Source organism: Narcine bancroftii, chromosome 7 (assembly GCF_036971445.1).
Source record: "Narcine bancroftii isolate sNarBan1 chromosome 7, sNarBan1.hap1, whole genome shotgun sequence".
Lineage (NCBI taxonomy): Eukaryota > Metazoa > Chordata > Chondrichthyes > Torpediniformes > Narcinidae > Narcine > Narcine bancroftii.
In genome coordinates, this window is record NC_091475.1 from 151,416,229 (window position 1) to 151,440,432 (window position 24,204).

The 24,204-nt window shown below is 44.0% G+C and overlaps 1 protein-coding gene across 4 annotated transcripts in view; it reads right to left on the minus strand.

The window, feature by feature from the left end:
* LOC138739226 (protocadherin Fat 3-like) overlaps nt 1–24,204 on the minus strand; it is a 781,242-nt gene that overhangs the window by 44,221 nt on the left and 712,817 nt on the right. For all 4 annotated transcript variants that reach the window (XM_069890851.1, XM_069890850.1, XM_069890849.1 and 1 more), the window contains exon 23: nt 3,726–4,188. In XM_069890851.1, the coding sequence (XP_069746952.1) occupies nt 3,726–4,188 (463 nt within the window). The remainder of the gene's footprint in view (nt 1–3,725; nt 4,189–24,204) is intronic.

A 24,204-nucleotide genomic window follows, 5' to 3' on the forward strand; every position in this document is an offset into this window, starting at 1 on the left:
GCAGCATGGTAACAAGCCCTTTCAGCCCATGAGCACATGCTACCCAATTACACGCAATTGACCTACAACCTCTGGTACATTTTTCGAGGGTGGGAGGAAACCAGAGCACCCAGAGGAAACCCATGTAGATACTGGGAGAACATACAAACTCCTTACAGAGAGCACGGATTCGAAACCTGGTCCCAATCACTCGCATTGTAACAGCATTGTGTTAACCACTATGGTTAGAAGGCCAACTGTGCTGCCAAAGTTGGCCATTGAAAATATGGCCAGAGGTGAAACAAGGACCAGGGTATTCAGAAATATGGGTAGGATCTATAGTTGGGGGACAATGTTGGAAATGTGAAGAGATTTGCACAGCTGGAGTGGGGCCTGGTATGCAGCTGAGCTCAGGAGTTGGTTACAGTTTGGTACACATAGTGAAAATGTCTCCCCCAGATCAAAGTATGGATTCCTTCGAACTTTGGGCACAATGGAAGTGATTTTCTCCACGCAGCACCTCCAGGAGAAATGGAGAGATGAGAGATTCCGAATGATGGAATCTGCCGCAAAACATAATCTGTTGGAGGAATTCAGTGGATTGTGCAGCACACGGTGCGGAAGTGATGGAGTGGGGGGAGAGGGCGGAAGGGTAGGTATTGTCCATGTTTAGGCTCAAGACTCTGCATCAGCAGTCTTTATACTGCCTATCTTCTCTCTCTATCCTTGTGCAGGGTCTTCACCCAAAATGTTCATAATTCCTTTCTCCCACAGATGCTGCTCAACCCACTGACATCCTCCTTTAATTTGTTTTTTTGCTCCAAGAAAAATTCAGTGTGCAACTTGAACCATGATACATGATACCAACAAGGACTCAGAATAACAGTCTTCAAATTCAGCCACCTGCAGAAATTCCTCTCATGGTGAATTTGCTCCATGATGCTAAACCTAATACTAAACTCTCTGACCCCTTCCCTCTCTATTCACAGAGCATTTTCCCCCTCCCCCTGACTGCTGATGTGGCCTCCTTCCCTTATCTGTCTTATCTCCTGCCAGTGGCAGGGGCATAGCCAGGTTTTAACGTTAGGGGGAACACACCTTCCATTGGAAAAGCGCTCTTGGACATGAACACTTTCGACTTGGTACACATTGTCCTCTAGCAGAATTTCAGTGACCCCGCTGAAAACAGTATTTGACGGAGGGCGCGGCTCAGGCGAGCGAGCGAGAGGGGAAAGAGCTTAAGGTGAGGTGAGACGTCGGGCTCCCAGGCAGGAGCAGGGAACTCAGGGTCTCGGGCAGGATTGGTGACGGCAGTGGGGAGAAGTCGGGGATCAGCCTCAGCCGATATAAGTAGTCTCCCGATACTACTGGTCTGCTTAAAAGAAAATTCCTGAATATCTGAAAAATCCACTTAAGTGAGATAGGTCTGGCCCCAAGCATTTCAGATAATTGGAAACATACTGTACTGCCAAATCTCTGCAAAATCCTCTGCATAAAGGTAAGCAAGCCACTGTCAGTGTCCATTTGCAAGTTGGTGTCCCCAGCACTGAGGCCTTTCTTATACTCAGTTTGCTACACTGGGCAGGCCATGTCCTTTAAAAGCCTAACAGTAGACTCTTAAAACAGACACACTACTCCAAGCTCTGTGAAGTGGTTACCAGGTGGACAGAGAAAAAGAATCAAGAACCCGCTCAAAGCCTTTACTTTCTTTTCTTTTTAGCATCTACTCAGTCAAATTTGAAGGACAGTCACTGGCACCACCTCTTGGAATGCAGATCATATTCACATTTGCACTAAGCAGGTCACAAAATCTGATGCCGAGTTATTCTGACAGATGTCAAACTCAGTTGCAATGTGTTAGGTTTGGCAATAAAGTGCTGTTTGACGGCTTGTCAACAAATCTAACATATTGCAGATGATCAGCAGTATGATGAGAGGACATTAATTGGCAGGCATCAATTTCTTCGCCCTTTTGTGCACAGGAGACACCTAGTCAATTTTTCATGTTATTGTAGTTATATCGGGACAGCTTAATTAATGATGCTCCATTGGCCTATCATATGTCGTGCACTATGCGTAGGGAGGTGATCACTTTGCATAGCACCTACACTCCATTAGCTGGGGTGAATCTGAGCTTCCTAATGCATCCACTTTAATTTTCAATCTCACACCTATTTGGACCTGCCTGTCTGCAGCCTCCTCCACTCCTGATGAAAACAGAAGATCTCTGATCTTCCGTCCTGTCACCTTGCAACCACTGTATTTTCAACTGTTCCCTTGTTACCATTATCCTCTGAATGTTCCATTCTCACCTTGCTTCGATAAAATGGCTTTCTAATCATCATTTCCCAGTCTCGTCAATCGATGTCTTGAACAACCTCCATATCATCTTTTGTCTTGCATCTTGTTCCTCTACCCAGCTCTATTTTGAAAACAGTAAATCCTTCACTCTGTTCCAAATTCTGAGGAATGGTACCTGATCCGAAATGTTAACTGGTTTCTCTTTCCAGCTAACCGACTGAGTACTTCCAGCACGTTTAAATATATTCTTCTTCACACTTCGAAGTCAACTAAGTAGAATGCCTAACTTGTTCAGATGAAAGTAAATGCCAATTTAATTCTATAGACAACAAAATGGACAATATCTTATCAAGAGGTTTTATTTTTATAGGCTTCACAGGTCTGCAGAGGAGCAAGTTGGGCAGCATGGCTAGTGTAATGGTATTACAGTGCCAGCAACCTGGGACTTGAATCTGATATTGTAATGAGTTTGTATGTTCTCCCCATGTCGGTCGGTGTGGGTTTCCTCTGAATGCTCTCATTTCCTCCCACTCTCTAAAATATATTGCATAGTAAGTTAATTTGGGTGTAATTGGGCAGCATGGGTTTAAATGGCCAGAATTGGCTTCTACCATGTTCTAAATAAAATTTACAATTTAAAATTTTTAAAAGTACCACATGGACTCAAATTATAATCAATGTACCAGGAACAATTCTAACTATCAGTAGGGATAAAATTTTGCAGCCATTTCTGAGGTCTGACTCATTGTTCCTGGCAAACACCAGTCCTCTCCTTCATTATTGGCTAGTTTGCTCCCTTCCCAAAGACTGTAACTTTCCCTCATACCCTGAGGTCTGCAGCACAGTCCCAGGAGCAGTAGCTGCTCCCGGGTACCTTACACAAAACTTCCACCATGTTCAACAGTGAGCTGGATCACTACAGAGCCATAAATGAAAACCACACCTGCAGAGTCAGTTAATGAGAGAGAGAAACTTAATTTGGGAATGTTTGTAACATGATCTCAGAAATACTATTAAAATAAGTAAAATTAAATAAGGGCCATGCATGTTCTGACTTAGAAATGAAATTCTCCCTGTTTGTGTCATGTTTTGGATTTAGAGAACACTCTTCACACAGTAATAAACAATAAAATCACATGAAAACAAATATAAAGTGAAATATATGTTTCCATTTTCTTGTGCCATGTAATAATTTAATTTGCACTTCATAAAAACAGTAGGATTTATGTAATACTTTATCACGATCACCATTACACATGGTTCTGCTGGTCTTAAACTCACAAAATCAGCCCTTAATTTTGCACATTTATGAAAGGATAGTTCATCACCAAACACAGAACTAATTTCTGATAAAAAAAAGTTATTTAGATACTTCCGAAAATGTCAATATTTGAGAGATTCACATACATTATTAGGTCAGGAGGAACTGCAATATTCCAACTTACCACCAGCGGGTAGGCTAACACAACTCCCCCCATTCAGGCATGGCCCTCTTGCACATGTGTCAGGATATAAGACACAGCCGAGCTTCAGTTCTGTCAGTTCTGCCACTTCAGCAAAGTGGTTGCGTTTGTTTTGGAGTGGCAACTGATTGTCATTGAGGACAACCGAGTCCAGGCATCCTTGAAATCCACCCAAGACTTGTGCCTTTTTCTGGGTTGACAAGCTACGAGCAGCTGGCACGTGGGCACCAAAGTAGATGGAGCTGGTGATGCTGAGAGAATGGAAATGGAAAGGAGACCTCCGACGCTCTACATAACTGTCATCAAGTGCAAGGCTTGTGAAATTCTTGTTGAGATCCAGAAAGACAGTGTGCCAATTCCCATCATTAACTGTTCTGCCAGAAATGCCCACAATGTCAGGCTCATTGCCACAGTCCAGTTGGATCCAGAGCTTCCCATCCACAATCTTGTTTGATAATAAAGGAGAAAAAGTGTTAGATTTGATTGAATCAGTATAGGAAAATAATCAAATTATTTTTACTGTAAGCAGCAGTGTACAAAATGCTACCACCACTGGGACAAAACAATTAATGTTTACTTTACATGTGTGAACACTTTTGATGTGAGGTGGCCACTACCGAGCAGCCATATAACAGTGTCTTGGCCCAATACCAAAGAGGTGCAATGCACACTTACATGCACACAGTAACAATATAGGCCATGCACTCTTCCTCTACACTACTCTCCCTTATAAACATCCACCCACCCTCATCACCTCCAGACCTCAATTCCCTTCTCTCTGTATCTCAACTTCTGTCCTACTTCCCTCCTCTAACTGCCTCTCTCAGTTTATACTGGCTCAATTGTTATTGTAGATTCTGGAGGTTAGGTCAAGATTCACAGCAGAGTTGAGCACATCATCAGTCAGACATTTCAGAGCTGCACTGAAGGAGTGTCACAATGTTAAATGCTAGCTTTCAGATAAGACATTAAATTTATTGATTTGTTCAGCTGGTGTAAAAATTCATATTTAAAGGACTTAAAAGTTCTTTCTACATCTTGGTCGACATTCACCACAAAGAACAGAAACTGGCTATTCTTTCATTTACAGTTTGCAGAGTCCTAGAGTGATAAATTAAGAATATTTACTACAAAGGTACAGGGAATTAATGAGACCATACCTGGAATATTGTGTGCACTTTTGGTCATCTTGCTGAAGGTGTGAAGTACTTAGGTTGCACCCTATTTGCTTCAATAAATGATTATAGAGGTATAGAATTATTCCACTCAGAAATAGACCCATTCACCATCAACTAGACAGTAATCCCATTTCAACAACATTCACTATTATGCCATGTTGCGGACACTTTCACAATATTTATGTGCTCATCTTAACACTTGAATGTTGTGAGAGTACCTACCTGCAATACCTTCACTGGCATATATGAAGTAATTACCCAATTACACCCGATTAACCTACAATCCCCATACATTTTGAAGGAAATAGGAGCACTCAGAAGAAACCCACATAGACCCATGGAGAATATAAAAATTCCTTCCAGACAGCATTGGATTTGAACCCTGGTCGCAGGCACTGTAACATGGTCATGCTAACTGCTTCGCCAATGGTGCCTACTAGTCTAAATACGCCTGTAATGTCTGAGTCAAGAAGGACTGGCAGTTTTGCTGAAGTACAAATTTGAAGGGGTGGGGACAAGTAAAGACTTGCAAGATGGAGGTTTGTGCATGAACAATATGGCAAGTTAACAAAGGACTGATATATTAGTTAGGATCCTGGCACAGTTTACAAAAGGTGGGAAGTAGTGCTCAAGCACAGTGTGTGGACCATTTTAGAAAGGATGCAAAGTCTTTGAAGCAAATAGGGTGCACCCTAAGTACTTCACACCTTCAGCAAGATGACCAAAAGTGCACACAATATTCCAGGTATGGTCTCATTAATTCCCTGTACCTTTGTAGTAAATATTCTTAACTTTTATGCTCCACTTTCCTTGCAATGGAGCTCAACCTTGTCTTCTTAATTACTTGCTGCAATATATGCTTAGAATGGGTGGTCAAACCTGGAAGATGTTGTAGCATGTCATATATCCAATTATATGAATAATTATTTCCCCATTTTGCATCTGAATTGGACAAGAGGTGACCCAGATAAAATCTTGAGATGGGAGCAGGAGTGGGCCACCAAGCCCCCAATACCTGGCCCACTATTTAATATGACCATTGTTGATCTCTGATGGCCTCAAATCCTCTTCTGTGCCAGATCCTCACAACCCTCAATCTTTCAAATATTTATTGACCTCCAATTTAAGTATATATAATAATCAGGCCACATCAACCCTGGGGACAGAGAATTCCAGAGATTCACTACCTTCTGAGAGAAGCAATTTCTGCACAACTCAGTTTTAAATATCCCTCTCATATTTTGTACCTGTGTCCCTCAGTTTGTAATTCTGCCGCAAATGAAAACATCTGGAAAGCTACCCTGTCAAATCTCCTCAGGATTTTGTATGTTTAAGGTCACCTTTTATGCTGCTAAACTCTGAGAAACACTCTCTTGGAGGCCTGGTAAATCTTCTTTGGGCTGATTTATATTCATAAGGGGAGAAAAACAATGTGCAGTATTTCAGGTGTAGCCCCACTTATACCCAGAAACAGTATCAAAATCTCTCTATTCTTAAATACACTGTTTGCATTCTTAACTACTTCTTGACCCTCTGCTAACTTTTAATGATCATGAACTAGGACACCTGTATCCTTCTGAACTTCAGTCATTTAGTCTCAAGATGACCATTAAAATGGTTATGCCAAGAAAGGAGATAGAATAGTTCATGCAAAGCGATGACAAAGCTTAAAAATAGACAGAGGGCAGATGAAGCAGTTTTCCTCTCTACTTTTGTGCTTCGTTGGTGGGGCTCCTCACAAGTACTGTCAGCCAGATTAAAAAGGTGAATTGTATGCCACTCAATAACAACTTGTCTTTACAACTGGTGGGGGTGGTGGTGAATGGGCTAATGCAGCAAAGTGCCAGATGCACGAGAACTAGCTTGCACAATGATTGATCTGCTGGCTCTCTTTTTGCAGCATGTGCAAAATAAATGGCCTCCTGTGCTTTCAGGAATTCAAGTCCCCGCTCCTTCGGCATGCTGCTGTCTTCTTGTCAATCCCTTGGAAAACAACAATGTGCCATTTCTCGTTATCACTGGGAGACCCTTAATATGTGTCTAGTGGCCGCGTGGAAGGAAGAAAAGCTTGAATTTAAGCCATAGCATTCAGCAAAGCAGAACCAACGGTTCCTGTAGAAGCTGTAGGTATTTGTGACCACCTGATCTGTCAATAAGAAGCTCTGAAACTATTGCTTTACAGAAAGGTCGAGGAAGCTGACACTTTGTCTGCACATCCTATTGGATCTGTAAAACCTGCTATCACCTCAGTCTCACTGTTGCTCATCTCTGTTATCTACCAGACTATGTATGGCTTTTACTCAGTAGCATGTTTATTATTCATCAGTAGCCACACTAATAGATCCCCTGGATGATGATTTTCTTCCTTGTGTGAGGTTAAATTCAGCAAAAGCATCCCACGCTCTCTTAATCCTTTCTATAAACTTCACTAATATATCTGTAACCACAAGAACGCTCATCAAAATGTTCACCGGGTGAACTAATACGGCAGCTGTGAATAATGTGAACAGCTTGGTGAAATTAAAATTGGTTTCTGGCCAAATGCCATTTGACCATCTGTATAAGTGCTGCACAATTTCGTTTAGTGTTGCTGCCACAGTTTTATGTGTACGAAACCACTCTGTCCAAGAAGAATTCAAGTTGCAGTCAAATTCTGGGAGATGCATCTCCTCATCAAGTTATGCTTTTGCATCCATACCCTGCTCCATTAAACCTGATCCTCTGGCATTGGGTTTCCAATGTGGACATTTGAACTCATCAATCGGCATGTTGATGGGAATTAAAATAATTCTAATATGTTGATCTATCCATCAGAATGCTTAACCTAAAATGACATCTCCTTAAACCAATAAGTGAAAAATCTGGTATAATTTTATTCAATTCAGGTAAAATGGCGCAAGATTTGAGTTTTTTTGCTCCTAGACCGGATAAGTTCTAAAATGCTAATTTCTAAATACACAATATTTCTTCTTTACATCAAGCTTATATAAATTGAAACATCTATTGAGCTGCCGATGTGGCATTCTGCCTGCCAAACATATCCCTGGATCTCCTCTGTGCTTCACCCTGAAACAAAACCCTAATATTGTATAAAGATATTTTTTTGTGAAGAAAATCTTTCTAATTTCACTTCCTACTGAATTGCCAGTGGGAGAGAGAATGAATGAGGGTAGGTCATTAGCATTAATACTTAATCAAATTACTCATCCACATTAAAATTTAAGGGAATATAAGACAGATTATGGGATATGGATTTTTCATTTTACTTTCAATTCCTGATATCTTTTAAGAGATACAGTACCCTACCCCTAAAGACTTTCAAAAGCTCAATAGTCCATGGGTGACTGTTTAATCACAATCTGTGCAGCCTCTAAATTCCAGTTCTCTGCGGTAAAGGACAGCCTTCAATTAACCATCCCCTTAACATTCTGATGACATTTTATATTTATGGGTTTGCTCCCCACAGATCTTCCTCAAACCTCAAAATTTAAAACAAATTCATCTTTCAATATGGAAAATTGGTGACCTCACTCTTCTCTAAAATGATGTCATATATTTCCTACTCACTTTGTCAATGTCTTTGTGTGACCTCCTCCTCTCACCTACTTCTCCTAACCTGGGACACACAGGACTGTCACATTCACCTTGCTCCTCTTCCTGCAGCAGAGGGATGCAATGATGATTTGCCAGGCTGGTCTAAGCTATGATGGATATTCCATTTAAGGAAAGACTGAATAGAATGGAACTATCATTTCTAGAGTTCAGCAGAATTAGAGGAGTTCTCAGTGAAACATACAAAATTCAAACAGGCTTTCAGGCTGGACGGATGGGGGAGATACCCTTGGGCTGAGGAGACCTAGGGAAGGGAAGGGCTTCATAATTCAGAGACAAAGAGAAATCGTTTTATGAAATGGAAGGTGAACCATTGGATTACTCCAACCAGAGGATTTTGAAGGCTCAGGTCATTCTAAATAGGGATTGGTAGATTTCAGTATGCTGAAGGAATTAAACGAAATACCTTTGCACATGATGAAGCGCACAGTCTGTCTGGGTCAGTAGCAGAACATTGAGCACCATCAAGCTAAGCAATGATGCACCTCAGGGCTTTGTGCTCCGTCTGCTCCTGTTCATGCTACTGACCCATGACTACATCACCAGATCCAGCTCCAACGGTGTCATCAAGTTTCCAGATGGCACAACAGTGGTTGCATTTTGGAAGGACAAACCCAGGTAGGACATACACAGTAAATGGTAGGGCACTAAGGAGTACGGAGGAACAAAGGGATGTGAGAATACAGACACATAATTCCCTGAAAGTGGCGTCACTTGTAGACAGGGTTGTGAAAAAAGCTTTTGGCATCTTGGCCTTCATGAATCAAAGTATTGAGTACAGGAGTTGTGATGTTATAGTGAGGTAGTATAAGACATTGGTGAAGCCAAATTTGGAGTATTGTGTGCAGTTCCAGTTGCCAAACTACAAGAAGGATATCAGTAAAATTGAAAGAGTGCAGAGAAGATTCACTAGGATGTTTCTGGGTCTTCAGGAGTTGAGCTCCTGGAAAAGATTAAACAGGTTAGGCCTTTATTCCTTAGAGTGTAGAGAATGAGGGGAGATTGACAGAGGTTTACAAAATTATGAAGGGGTATAGACAGAGTAAATGCAAGTAGGCTCTTTCCACACATGGCTTTAGGGTGAGAGTGGAAAGACTTATAAATTAGAGGGAACTTTTTCATTCAGAGTGTGGTACGAGTTTGGAACAAGCTGCTATCTGACGTGGTAAATGCAGACTCACTCTTAAGTTTTAAGAATAAATTGGATAGATACATGGATGGGAGAGGTCTGGAGGGTTATGGAATGGGTGCAGGTCAATGGGATTAGAGGAATGATGTTTTGGCACAGACCAAATGGCCTTTTTTTTGAGCTGTAGTATTCCATGGCTCTAGTTGGCCTATCAGCAACAATGATGTGTTGCACTACAGAAAAGAGGTGGAAAATCTCAAGAAATGGTGCAAGAGTAACAATCTGAGTCTCAACGTGGTCAAGTTGATACACTATCAATAACTCTCGTCAGACGAGATCATGATTATATAGGCTTTAATCATCATAAAACATCAGCATATCTCACATGCTGCTGGCCCGGTTCCAAGCAGGTACTGAGGGAGGGGTTTGGGCGTAGCCACTTCATGGGAATTCTGAGGGGAGGAGCTACAGGTATAGGAGTGGGCCAGGCGATACAATACATTCATATTAGACAGCACTAACAGTTACACAGTGGTTCCACCATATTCAACCCTTCGGGGTGAAATGGATCAAAGTCCATTACAAGTTCAGCCTATCCGGTGGTCTTGTCTGTCATTGCGACTGTCGTAGTGCCGGCTGTAGTTCAGCTGTTGGCTCCTGAACGGTGGTTTGCGTGACATGCTGGGTGTCTGGTGGCTGAAAAGAGTTAATTGGGTGTGGGGTGTGTGGGTTATTTGGTCTGTAGTTGGGTTGGGAACCCAATTGTGTTGCCAGAAGTCATGGAGTGGGGTGGAGTACTGGTTGGTTGATTGTGGGGGCTCCTGCATGCGCTCGGTTCCGGATGGAAACAATGTTTTTCTGCCCATTCTGGTACTCCATATAAACACACTGGGGGTTCACCTGGAGGTGGACCTTCTTGACCAGGGGATCTGTCTTAAGGTTCCTGGTGTGTCCGGTCTGGAGCAGAACTGGCCCTGGGGTCATCAGCTAGAATGGCAGCGTGGTTCTTATCGCCAAATTCCTGGGGAAGGAAAACAGCCTTTCATGCAGGACAATGTTTGTAGTGGTACAGAGGAGGGACCTGGTAATGTGGAGTGTCTCTGAGAGGACCTCTTGCCCATTGGGAAATGGACAGGCCTTTTGACCTGAGGGCTAGGAGGACTGCCCTCCAAACAGTGGCATTTTCCTTTTCAACCTGGCCATTCCCTTGGGGGTTGTAGTTGGTGGTCCTGCTTTGGGCTACAACCTTGGTCAGCAAGTACTGGTGCAACTTGTCATTCATAAAGGAGGACCCACAGTCATTATGAATAGAGCAGGGGTACCGAACAGAATGAATAGGTTGCTCAGTGACTTGATGACCATGGCCGTGGTCATGTCTGGGCAGGGGATGGAGAATGGGAAATGTGAGTACTCGTCTATGATGTTGAGAAAATACATGTTCTGGTTGGTGGAGGGGAGGGGACCATTGAAGTCCATACTCATATATTCAAAAGGGTGGGTGGCCTTAATCAGGTGAGCTTTCTCTGGCTGGTAGAATTGCAGTCCGCACAGACTGATGTCTTGACTGAGTAAGGGAGGTTGTGAGTTCTAATGAAGTGGTAGAGGCTGGTGACTCCTGAATGGTAGAGGCTGTTATGGAGGGCTTGGTGGTGGTCTGTCTGTGGGTTGGTACATGTACCTCGGGACAGGGCATTAAGAAACACATTGAGCTTCCCGGCCAGTACAAGATCTCGTAGCTGTAGGTGGATAACTCAATTCTCCACTTGAGGTTCTTGTCATTCTTAATTTTTCCCAGCTGTTTGTTATTAAACATAAAAGCGACTGCTCATTGGTAAGTCAGCAGGGTGAATGGTTTGCCGGCTAGGTCGTGTCTCCAGTGGCGCACAGCTTCCACTATGGCCTGGGCCTCCTTTTCGATGGCTGAGTGCTGGAATTCATGGCCCTGGAGGGTGCAGGAAAAGAATGCCATGGGCCTGCCTACCTGGTTAAGCATGGCAGCCAGGGCAAAGTTGGTCACATCACTCTCCAACTGGAATAGGATGGATTTGTACACAGCGTGTATCGCCGCCTTGGCGATGTCATCCTTGATGTGTGTGAAGGCTGTTTCGGCTTATGCCGATGGAGGGAAGATGGTTGTTTTCACCAGGGGGCTGGCTTTATCTGCTTATTTAAGGACCAACTGGGCATAATAGAAGAACCCCAAACACTTTCTCAGGGCCTTGAGGCTGTGGGGCATACAGTCAGGGTTGGGCCCAATGACTCCATTTTCCACCATGCAACCGAGTATAGCCAGTTGTGAAGTGTGGAACATGCATTTCTTCTGTTTATGTGAGGTTGAACTTTTTGGCTGTCCAGAGAAATTTTAGTAGGTTGGCGTCATGGCCGCAGATGGTCACATTGTCCAGATAGTGGAACATGGCCTTTAACCCGTGGTCATCCACCATCCAATCCATCTCCCTCTGGAAGACGAAAAACTCATTGGTGACCTTAAAGTGCACCCGGAAGAAATGGTAGAGACGATTGTCTGCTTCGAACACCGTGTATTGACTGTCCTCCGAGCGGATCGGGAATTGGTGGTATGCAGATTTAAGGTCGATGGTTGAGAAGACCCAGTACTGGGTGATCTCATTCATCATGTCAGCAATGCGGGGGAGGAGGTAGGCATCCAGTTGGGTGAATTGGTTGGTGGTCTGACTGTAGTCTATGACCATGCAATGCTTCTCTCCACTCTTTACCATTACCACTTGTGCCCATCAGGGGCTGGTGTTAGATTTTATAATCCCTTCAGCCAAAAGTTGTTTAATTTCTGTTCTAATGAAGGCTCGTGTGCAATGGGCAGATTTCAGGTTGCCGATTGCTGTGTTCAGAGGGGAGGGTGGGTGGTTTAAAAATTGTTCAAGGCGGACTGTGAGGGAGGAGTGTTGCCTGTCATATTCCATTAGGACACTCTTGAGTTGGCACTGAAAGTCCAGTCCCAATATGACCGGTGCACAGAGCTGTGCATAACGAGGAGTTTAAATTTTTTGTATTTACTGCCATGCTCAATCAATGTTACAGTGCAGCGGCCATAGATCTCAGTCAAGTGTGATCTGGATGTCAAAGAGATTTTTCACTTACTGGAGTCACCATGAGGGAGTAGTGCCATACTGTGACTAGGTGTATGAAGCTCTTCGTGCTCCCAGTATCAAACAGACAGTTTGTAAGTGACCATTTACCTCAAATAAACCTGGCTAGCTGATGTGGGCTGTTCTCATCCATGATGTTCGAGGCTAACGTCTGGTCACTGTCCAATTCACTGCTACTGCACTGGATTGGTGGCACCCTCCAAGATGGCTGCCACCATGATGAGCATGTGGTGCTGTTCCTCACACCGGAAGTGACACCGGAAGTGGTACTGTCTTGGGTTGTCGTCCCCATGGTCCTGCTGAACCATTCCCCCAACCGGAAGTGGCACCGGAAGTGACGTGGTGCAGGATGGCAATGACTGTCACCTGCACGCGAGACTGCTGGAGAAAGGTTTGGACTTACATAGCCTTTCATAGTGCCCCTTTTTCCTGCAGACGGAACAAGTTGCTTGGATGCTTTGCGTGGATGCAGAAGAGGCACTTTGGGTGCTCGACAGCTGCGACTTGGGATCCCGCATCCCAAGATAGCGATGCCTGTGCTTCACACGTGGCAGTCGCGTTGCCAGAGGAGAAGACCTACGCACTTTGCTGTGCTGTTTCAAGCGATTTAGCCAGGTCAATGACTTCAGGCAGGCCCCAATTGTCCTTTTTCAGGAGTCTCTGATGGATGTAGTCTGACCTGAAGCTGACTACACACGGGTCACGGATCAACTCCTCTAAGTGGACTGCAGCAGAAACTTCTTTGCAGCCACAGTCTTGTCCCAGCTCCCACAGGACCCACAAATAATCATCCACTGACTCACCAGGTGCTTATCTGCAATGGCCCAGAAGATACTGGCATAGATGGCGTTTGTTAGGGTATGGTACTGTCTCTGCAGGAGCTCCATAGTGGCCTTGTATGTATTGCAGTCTCTGATCATTTGAAAAATGTGGTGGCTGACCTGTGTGAAGAGCAGATCCCGTTTATATTCTTCACTCTGCGTGTTGTTTTGTCTTATGAAGGCGTTGAGGCAGTGCAGCCCCTGGTTGAATTTTATGGAGGTCTCTGGAGCTTCAGGGTCAATGTCCAGTTTATCCTCCCAGATTGCCTTGTCCATGGCTCAAAAATATGGCAATTAAGTTGATACACTATCAATAACTCACATCAGACTAGAAGTCATGATTAAATAGGGTTTAATCACCATAAACTGCAAGCACATCTCTCATGTTGCTGGCCCGGTTCCAAGGCAGGTACTGAGGGAGGGATTTGGGCGTAGCCACCTTAATGGCAATTCTGAGAGGAGGAGTCACAGGTACAGGGGTGGCCCAGCACATATAGTGCATTCATATTAGACAGTACTAACAGTTACACAGTAGTTCCACCACACAAGTCAAAGATGATTGTGGACTACAGGATGACTAGGAACGACCACTCTCGACTACACATTAACAACTCATAGTAGAAAGAGTGGAGAGCACCGAATTCTTTGGAGTTCATTTAACTAATGACCTTTTGTGGACACTCAACAGCTCCTCACTTGTCAGGAAGATGCCATAACAACTGCACTTCCTGAGAAGACTGAAGCGGGCAAGGTTATCGGCCACCATATGTCAACTTTCTACAGGAGCTCTATTGAGAGTGTCCTGGCCAGCTTCATCACAGTGTGGTATGATTACTGCAGAAAGATGGATCAGAGGTCAATCCATAGGACCATAAGAGGATCACTGGAGCCTTCCTCCACCACCCCACCCCCTCCATCAATGTTATCTTCGGTGATCATTGTTTGAAGAGGGGACATAAAATTATTGAGAACCCCTTCCATTCTGCACGTAGCATCTTTCAACTGCTCCTGTCAGGGAACAGGGTGAGGAACAGCTTCTTACCGTGGGCAGTGAAAAAGGTGAACGACCAAAGGAACTGCACTCATTAACCATCCAAGACTCTCATATTCTTGAAACAATATTTATTTATTTTTTGTACAGATGAAATACTTGCTTTCCATATGTATTGTTTATCTGTATGTGTATTATGTCTGCTTGTGTGTCTGCGTGTTTTTGCACTGAGGACCGGAGAATGCTGTTTTGTTGAGTTGTACATATAATCTCAATGAGATAGACAACAGACTCGCCAAGGCAAATAGCGCCTTTGGAAGACTACACAAAAGAGTCTGGAAAAACAACCAACTGAAAAACCTCACAAAGATAAGCGTATACAGAGCCGTTGTCATACCCACACTCCTGTTCGGCTCCGAATCATGGGTCCTCTACCGGCACCACCTACGGCTCCTAGAACGCTTCCACCAGCGTTGTCTCCGCTCCATCCTCAACATCCATTGGAGCGCTCACACCCCTAACGTCGAGGTACTCGAGATGGCAGAGGTCGACAGCATCGAGTCCACGCTGCTGAAGATCCAGCTGCGCTGAATGGGTCACGTCTCCAGAATGGAGGACCATCGCCTTCCCAAGATCGTATTATATGGCGAGCTCTCCACTGGCCACCGTGACAGAGGTGCACCAAAGAAAAGGTACAAGGACTGCCTAAAGAAATCTCTTGGTGCCTGCCACATTGACCACCGCCAGTGGGCTGATAACGCCTCAAACCGTGCATCTTGGCGCCTCACAGTTTGGCGGGCAGCAGCCTCCTTTGAAGAAGACCGCAGAGCCCACCTCACTGACAAAAGGCAAAGGAGGAAAAACCCAACACCCAACCCCAACCAACCAATTTTCCCTTGCAACCGCTGCAATCGTGTCTGCCTGTCCCGCATCGGACTGGTCAGCCACAAACGAGCCTGCAGCTGACGTGGACTTTTTACCCCCTCCATAAATCTTCGTCCGCGAAGCCAAGCCAAAGAAAAAAAGAAAAAAAAGAAAAGAAAGAAAGAAACATATAATCAGATGACAATAAACTTGACTTGATATAGGAACAGGGCAAGAAAATAGCACTGAGGTAGTAGCACAACCTTAATCTATGAGGAAGGCAGATCAACCTCAAAATTCCTGCTCATGTTCCTTTGTTCTTTTGCCCTTATCCTTACTAAATACCACCATCAGGGATCGGTCCTTCTTCTTAAAACCTGCCCAGCTCTTGTACCTTACAAAGAAAAAACATGACTTAAATTTTCTTACAAAGCTTAGTGTCTATCTCAAATCTTCCTTTAGCTTTATTGTTCAATAGCATTATTTGTTTCAACATTTGATTTTTCTCTCTAATAAAGTTCCTGCTTCTGCTCAAAAATAACATTCTCTATGGACCCTGTTTTTAATGTACAGATGCAGACCATGGTGATGTCTTCCAGATGGATGGTTGTCAGCTTCCCCGCAATACTGCTACCCCCATCTCCACCTCTCCAAGTTCTCGTGACCAATTCCTTGCATTTAAGTTGTTGACGACCTTTTGAGCTGTTCACTTTTCAAAGCTTTAATTTTATCAGTTAAAATTAGGATAAGAGAAGCTGTTATCTGTAACTCTGCAATCTCTGTAATTCTGCATTTCTGTACTATTTCTGACATTTTTCTATTATGTTTGAGAAGTTCATTGCTCTGCTCACAAAACAACCAATATCAGTGTGACATAGTACTTGTGACAAATAAAATGAAAGTTGAATCCATCTGCAATCTCCACACTATAGACCCCTATTCCATCAGCCTGAAAAGCTGCTGACTGGATCATCCAAGCTACATACAGGCAAATATTGCCATGATTGTTTGCATTTATTGCTGCTTCATGTTGAACAATGGAAGGTCCAGCAAAATCAGTAGATTACTGAACTGTGGAACTTCCTGTTATCAGAGCACAGTTTCTCGAGACACTAGTGAGTGAAGTGAACAAATAAATGGTTGCCCTGTTACGATCAAGAGTGAGTGTGCATAGAGGCATTGGACTAACGCTTGAGAAAAGCCAGAGCATAAGGATGACAGCAGACTGTGTCGCATATGGTGACGACATTTAGCTTTAGTCACTATGGAAGTTTTCTTGTAAATTATAATAGCAACAGTGGTTGGAAGCTCTCAGCAGCCTGCACAGTAGTGGAAGGAGTGGGAAGGGAGAAAGCTGTTTTGACTGAAGCTGCAATGTAGTCATACACCACAGATCTAGGCCCTTTGTCTCTCCGATAATTTAATGCCTACGGCATACCTGTTTGGCTGCTGTGAGTAAGAATAGTGGTGTATATGTACATTGTACTCATGTATGGCAATAAACTTGTTATCATTATTGCTGATAACCAACCTACATTAATCACAATTTTTATTCTCCCCATATTCTCATCAACTCCAGTCACCTACACTCTGTGGGTGGCATTCCATAGGTGACACAGTTAGTGTAGTGCAACACGGTTTCAATGCCAGGGATCAGGACCAGGGTTTGAATGCTGCACTGTCTGCAAGGAGTTTGTTCGTTTTCCCTGTGACTGTGTGGGTTTCCTCTGGGTGCTTCAGTTTCCTCCTACTGTTAAAAAGCAAATCAAGGTTGGAGGTCAACTGGATGTAATTAGGCAGGACGCACTCATAGGCCAAAAAGGCCTGTTACCGTGCTTTATGTCATTGTATGTATAAAATGGCAATTTCCAATGCCAATTAACTTATGACCTGTATGTCTTTGGAACACAGGAGGAAACTGGAGCTATTGGGGGAGACTTGCACAGACACGAGTACAATGCATAAATTTTACAGACATCACTCAGGGTCAATTAAGCCACATCTCTGGCACTGTGAGTTGACAGCTCTACAAGTACAATATTTCTAACTTGTAGTAATGTATTCATAGAACAAAGAACATTACAGCACAGTACAGTGACTTTGACCCTCGATGTTGTGTCAACCCATATATTCCTACACCCCAAAAATACTAAACCCTTCCTACCCTGTAACCTTCTATTTTTCTTTCATCCATGTGCCTGTCTAAGAGTCTCTTAGATAGCCCCTAATGTTTCAGCCTCCACCCACACCTCTGGCAAGGCATTCCAGGCACCCACAACCCTGTAAAAAAAAACTTATGCTGATGTCTCCCCTAAACTTTCCTCCCTTCACTTTGTACAAATGTCCTCTGATGTTTGCTATTGCTGCTCTGGGAAAAAGGTGGGAGCTCTCCACTTTATCCATACTCTTGTAGACCTCTATTAAGTATCCTCTCATTCTTCTTTCCTCTATAGAGAAAAGTCTCAGCTCTGCTAACCTTACCTCACAAGACTTATTTTCCAATCCAAACAAGATCCTGGTAAATCTCCTCTGCACCCTCTCCATAGCTTCCACATCCTTCCTATAATGATGCGACAAGAACTGAACACAAGCTGGGTTTCATTAAGAGTGGTCTCACCAGAGATTTGTGGTTGCAAAATGACCTCTTGACTTGAATGCAATCCCCCTATTAATGAAGCCAAGCATACTACAGGCCTTCTTAATGATCCTATCAACCTGCATTGCAAACATGAGATATTTGGACCCCAAGGTCCCTCTGTTCTTTCACTGTTAAGTATCTGACCATTAACTGTGCACTTTTATTGAAGTGGCAGGGAAAACCTGTCCATCAACTAAATTCTTCAATCACTCTGCAGATCAATCATACAAGGTAACTACTAATCTCTATTGCACTTATTTTCAATAGCACAAGACTTCAGCATGCATGCATGGTAACCATGTATTTTCAACATTCAACTATTGGATTTGAAGCTATGTTTGAAGTGGTGTTCCTTGAGATCTATAACATATACTTTTCAAAGTGAATTAAGATGGCTCCAGCATGGAAGGAGGCCATTCTGTTGCCCACCAAGACTATACATGGTGACCACAATACAATCCTCTTGCTCTGTCCAAATTATTCTTTTAAAAATAAACAAAGATCATAATGGCTTATTTTTCATGTATTGATTCCATTTACGAAATCCAGGAACCTGACTGTTTTTAAGAACTGGCACAACTGTCTCATTGCACAGCAAGAAGCCAAAGACTAATCAAGCAGACACTGATTAAAAGCATAGATAGACATTTCAGTGTCTAGGGTGATCTTTGGCTTGGCTTCGCGGACGAAGATTTATGGAGGGGGTAAAAAGTCCACGTCAGCTGCAGGCTCGTTTGTGGCTGACCAGTCCGATGCGGGACAGGCAGACACGATTGCAGCGGTTGCAAGGGAAAATTGGTTGGTTGGGGTTGGGTGTTGGGTTTTTCCTCCTTTGCCTTTTGTCAGTGAGGTGGGCTCTGCGGTCTTCTTCAAAGGAGGCTGCTGCCCGCCAAACTGTGAGGCGCCAAGATGCACGGTTTGAGGCGTTATCAGCCCACTGGCGGTGGTCAATGTGGCAGGCACCAAGAGATTTCTTTAGGCAGTCCTTGTACCTTTTCTTTGGTGCACCTCTGTCACGGTGGCCAGTGGAGAGCTCGCCATATAATACGATCTTGGGAAGGCGATGGTCCTCCATTCTGGAGACGTGACCCATCCAGCGCAGCTGGGTCTTCAGCAGCGTGGACTCGATGCTGTCGACCTCTGCCATCTCGAGTACCTCGACGTTAGGGGTGTGAGCGCTCCAATGGATGTTGAGGATGGAGCGGAGACAACGCTGGTGGAAGCGTTCTAGGAGCCGTAGGTGGTGCCGGTAGAGGACCCATGATTCGGAGCCGAACAGGAGTGTGGGTATGACAACGGCTCTGTATACGCTTATCTTTGTGAGGTTTTTCAGTTGGTTGTTTTTCCAGACTCTTTTGTGTAGTCTTCCAAAGGCGCTATTTGCCTTGGCGAGTCTGTTGTCTATCTCATTGTCGATCCTTGCATCTGATGAAATGGTGCAGCCGAGATAGGTAAACTGGTTGACCGTTTTGAGTTTTGTGTGCCCGATGGAGATGTGGGAGGGCTGGTAGTCATGGTGGGGAGCTGGCTGATGGAGGACCTCAGTTTTCTTCAGGCTGACTTCCAGGCCAAACATTTTGGCAGTTTCCGCAAAGCAGGACGTCAAGCGCTGAAGAGCTGGCTCTGAATGGGCAACTAAAGCGGCATCATCTGCAAAGAGTAGTTCACGGACAAGTTTCTCTTGTGTCTTGGTGTGAGCTTGCAGGCGCCTCAGATTGAAGAGACTGCCATCCGTGCGGTACCGGATGTAAACAGCGTCTTCATTGTTGGGGTCTTTCATGGCTTGGTTCAGCATCATGCTGAAGAAGATTGAAAAGAGGGTTGGTGCGAGAACACAGCCTTGCTTCACGCCATTGTTAATGGAGAAGGGTTCAGAGAGCTCATTGCTGTATCTGACCCGACCTTGTTGGTTTTCGTGCAGTTGGATAATCATGTTGAGGAACTTTGGGGGACATCCGATGCGCTCTAGTATTTGCCAAAGCCCTTTCCTGCTCACGGTGTCGAAGGCTTTGTTTTGTTCTCTGCACTTTTCTTGGAGCTGTCTGAGGGCAAAGACCATGTCAGTGGTTCCTCTGTTTGCGCGAAAGCCGCACTGTGATTCTGGGAGAATATTCTCAGCGACACTAGGTATTATTCTATTTAGTAGAATCCTAGCGAAGATTTTGCCTGCAATGGAGAGCAACGTGATTCCCCTGTAGTTTGAGCAGTCTGATTTCTCGCCTTTGTTTTTGTACAGGCAAACCTCAAAGCAAAGCTCGACGTTGCAACCCGCCTCACGGACCCGTCCCCTGAAACCCTCTGGGATCAGTTGAAGTCTACCATACTGCAATCCACTGAAGAGGTACTGGGCTTCTCCTCCAGGAAAAACAAGGACTGGTTTGACGAAAACAGCCAGGAAATCCAGGAGCTGCTGGCAAAGAAGCGAGCTGCCCACCAGGCTCACCTTACAAAGCCGTCCTGTCCAGAGAAGAAACAAGCCTTCCGTCGCGCATGCAGCCATCTTCAGCGCAAACTCCGGGAGATCCAAAATGAGTGGTGGACTAGCCTCGCCAAACGAACACAGCTCAGCGCGGACATTGGCGACTTCAGGGGTTTCTACGAGGCTCTAAAGGCTGTGTACGGCCCCTCACCCCAAGTCCAAAGCCCGCTGCGCAGCTCAGACGGCAAAGTCCTCCTCAGCGACAAGATCTCCATCCTCAACCGATGGTCAGAACACTTCCAATCTCTTTTCAGTACCAACCGCTCAGTCCAAGATTCCGCCCTGCTCCAGCTCCCTCAACAGCCCCTAAGGCTAGAGCTGGATGAGGTTCCCACCCTGGATGAGACATATAAGGCAATCGAACAACTGAAAAGTGGCAAAGCAGCAGGTATGGATGGAATCCCCCCAGAAGTCTGGAAGGCTGGCGGCAAAACTCTGCATCCAAACTGCATGAGTTTTTCAAGCTTTGTTGGGACCAAGGTAAACTGCCTCAGGATCTTCGTGATGCCACCATCATCACCCTAGGGTGATGTATTGCCTATAATTATGTCAGGATCAAGGATGTCTCTGAACGGACACAGGATGTTCTGAAAGATGAGGGCAAGCAGCCAGATGTCATGGTCCATAACAGTTCTGGTTGCCTCATTACTAGAAGGATATAAATGGTGCAGAGGAGGTTTATCAGGATGTTCCCAGGATTGGAGAACATGTCATATGAAGCAAGGTTGGTAGAGCTAGGAGTTTTCTCTTTGGAGCGACAAAGGATGAGAAGTGACTTAAGAGAGGTAAATAAGATTATGAGAGGCTTGGATAGGGTGGACAGCCAGCATCTTTTCCTGAGGTGACAGTAACAAATACCAGAGGACAGAGGTTTAAGGTGATGGGTGGAAAGCTTAGGGGAGATGTGTTTTTACATAGTAAGTGGTGGGTACTTGGTATGTATTGCTAGGGATGGTGGTGGAGGCTAATGGGGACATCCAAAGGGGCAGATAGGCACAAGGGTTATGGGTGTGAGATATATAAAATTAAGAGTGTAGTGGAGTAGGCTTACAAAGGTCAGCACAACATTGTGAGCTGAAGGACTGTACTTTGCTGTGGTAATGTCTGAAAAGATGAAACAAATAGAAAAGCCACACTGCAATACAATCAGGGAATGCAATTATTCACTGTCATATGAAACAAAAAAAATGCAATGTTTACACTTGAGGGGTAAACAGTTCCTCCTAATAAGGCTCTGCAAAGGATTAAAACCTGCTCCATTTATATTCTCAAGTTAACTAATAATTTCAGAGAAAACAGGGGCAGGACAAGGCTATTCAACCCTTTGAGACTGTGCCAATTTTCAAACCATCATGGCTGATGATGTGAATTCGGTGCCCTGTTCTTGCTTTCTTTCCATACCCTTTGATTCTTTTTAGTCTGAGAGGCCACATGAATCTCCTTTTTGAATATATCTAATAAACTTCCTATGTCAGGGTGCTCCAGAAGTTCACAACTCTCTGAGCAAAGCGATTTCTCCTCACTTCAGTCCTAAATGGCTTACCCCTTTAGACTGTGACCCTTGTTCTAGACTTGCCCAAAGTCAGGAACATTCTTCCTGCATCCAACCTGTCTAGTTCTGTCCTGTCAGAACTGTACATGTTTCAGTGAGGCCCCTATAATGCTAGTGTATCCGGTGTTCCTTCATACATCAGCCCTGCCATCCAGGAACAATATTTGGAAATAGTTTGCTATTCCTTCACAGGGTCTGAAGCCTGAAAGTCCCCAGGAAAAAATTCTTTAATTTCATTGAATAGTCACCCTAATACTGCCCATAATTAAACTAATGGAATACATACTGTATCCAGTCATTAATGAACCGTGACATATTTTATCATTATTACGAGCTTGAAAAATGCTTTAAAATGAAAGGGAGAATTTGCATGAAGTTGGATTACTATGGGTTAGGTTATTTGTAACCTGGAGATTCCTGTGTAGTCCTGAACACACCACATTAAAACCAGCTGAAACAGTGAAGTCTACAAAAGGTCTCTCAAGTTCATATTAAGTTCAAGTTCATTATCATTCAATTGTATAAGTACAACTGGAAGAAACAGTGTTTGTCCTCCGTACAAAAACATGCAAACAGATATAGCACACATACAGACAAACGATTCATATACATTACATATATACATATATAAAAATAAGTATTTTTAAATAAATAATGGAATCTCAGAGGGTTTGTATGTGCAGTTCATTAGTCATTCAGCAGTATCTCTGTCCATGTGAAGAAGCTGTTTCTCAACCTGGTGGTTATGGCTCTGATACTTCTGTATCTCTTTCTTGATGGGAGTAGTTAGAAAATGTTATGTGTGGGGTGGTATGGGTCCTTAACGATTTTACGAGCCCTCTTCAGGCAATGATCCCGGTTGATCACATCGATGGGAGGAGGTGATTCCCCTTGTTGCTCTTATGGTCCTGTGGATTGACCTCCAATCCAGTGCTCCATAAATACTGTACAACACTGTGATGCAGCTGGCCAGGATGCTCTTACTAGAGCTCCTGTCGAAATCTGAGAGGTTGGTGGCTGGTAGCCTTGCTCGCCTCAGTCTTCTCAGGAAGTACAGTCACAAGCCCCTTTCACATTGGCAACTAAGTAAATTGGTGGGTGAATGAACCGTTTTGAAATACCGGTAGGGCTGTTCACACTAGATCAAGGAAAACTGGTTCTCTTTCACATTACCTACCCGGTATCGCAGAGCAAAGGGGAGCCTAACCTCCAGCAATGACATCCTGAGTGACGTATTACGTATTCACAGGCATGAATGCTTTGTTCTATAAGGAGACTATCCACACTTCACTCCTGCCCCTCATTCTCCAGGTGTGGGGGGTGCAGGGGTTGTGGGGGTGTGTGTGAATGTTATGAGTGAGAAAACAGATGAACACAGTTTTGTAGTAAATTATTTTATTTACAAAAGATGGGGGTGGGAAAATGGTAACGGGGATAACACATGCACAGTTTATTGTGAGCATAGGAAAACGTGAGTGGGAATAAAACACATATGAGCAGTCTACCAGATTGTGAGCAAGCTGGTCTGTGTGTTTGTCCTCATTTTGAACAGTCTGAAGCTCACCGCCCTGCTCCCTTACTGACAGCCTGCCAACAGCCCCAACCATAGGTAAGGGTGATTAGTAATGGATTACTTAAGGTGGCATGTAAGTGGAAAGAAAAATTTTGAAATCCATTTCTATAGATTAATAGTTGCAATAGATTTTTTCACATTCTTTTATAAATTGTGCACGTATGTCTTATTAAATTGTGTGTGCATTTTCCCACTTTGTTCATGTATGTTTTATTCCTGCTATGATTTTCCCACGGTCTTCTATTAATTGCTGTGTGTTAATTAAAGTAAAATTTGGTAGCAAACCCTTGTGTTCAGACTCATCTCTCACGGACCTGACACTCTTTCTCAACACAATGACAAGTGCAAGGATTGACAGTGTTATTGCCAATGTTATTCACCATAATCACCCTGATTTCAACCTGGTATATTTAACTGAGAATATTTTTAAGCCATTTTTTGGGGAAAACGATTGGGTCTAACATGCCATCAAATATGGCTTGCAGGGTAAAAAGACGCA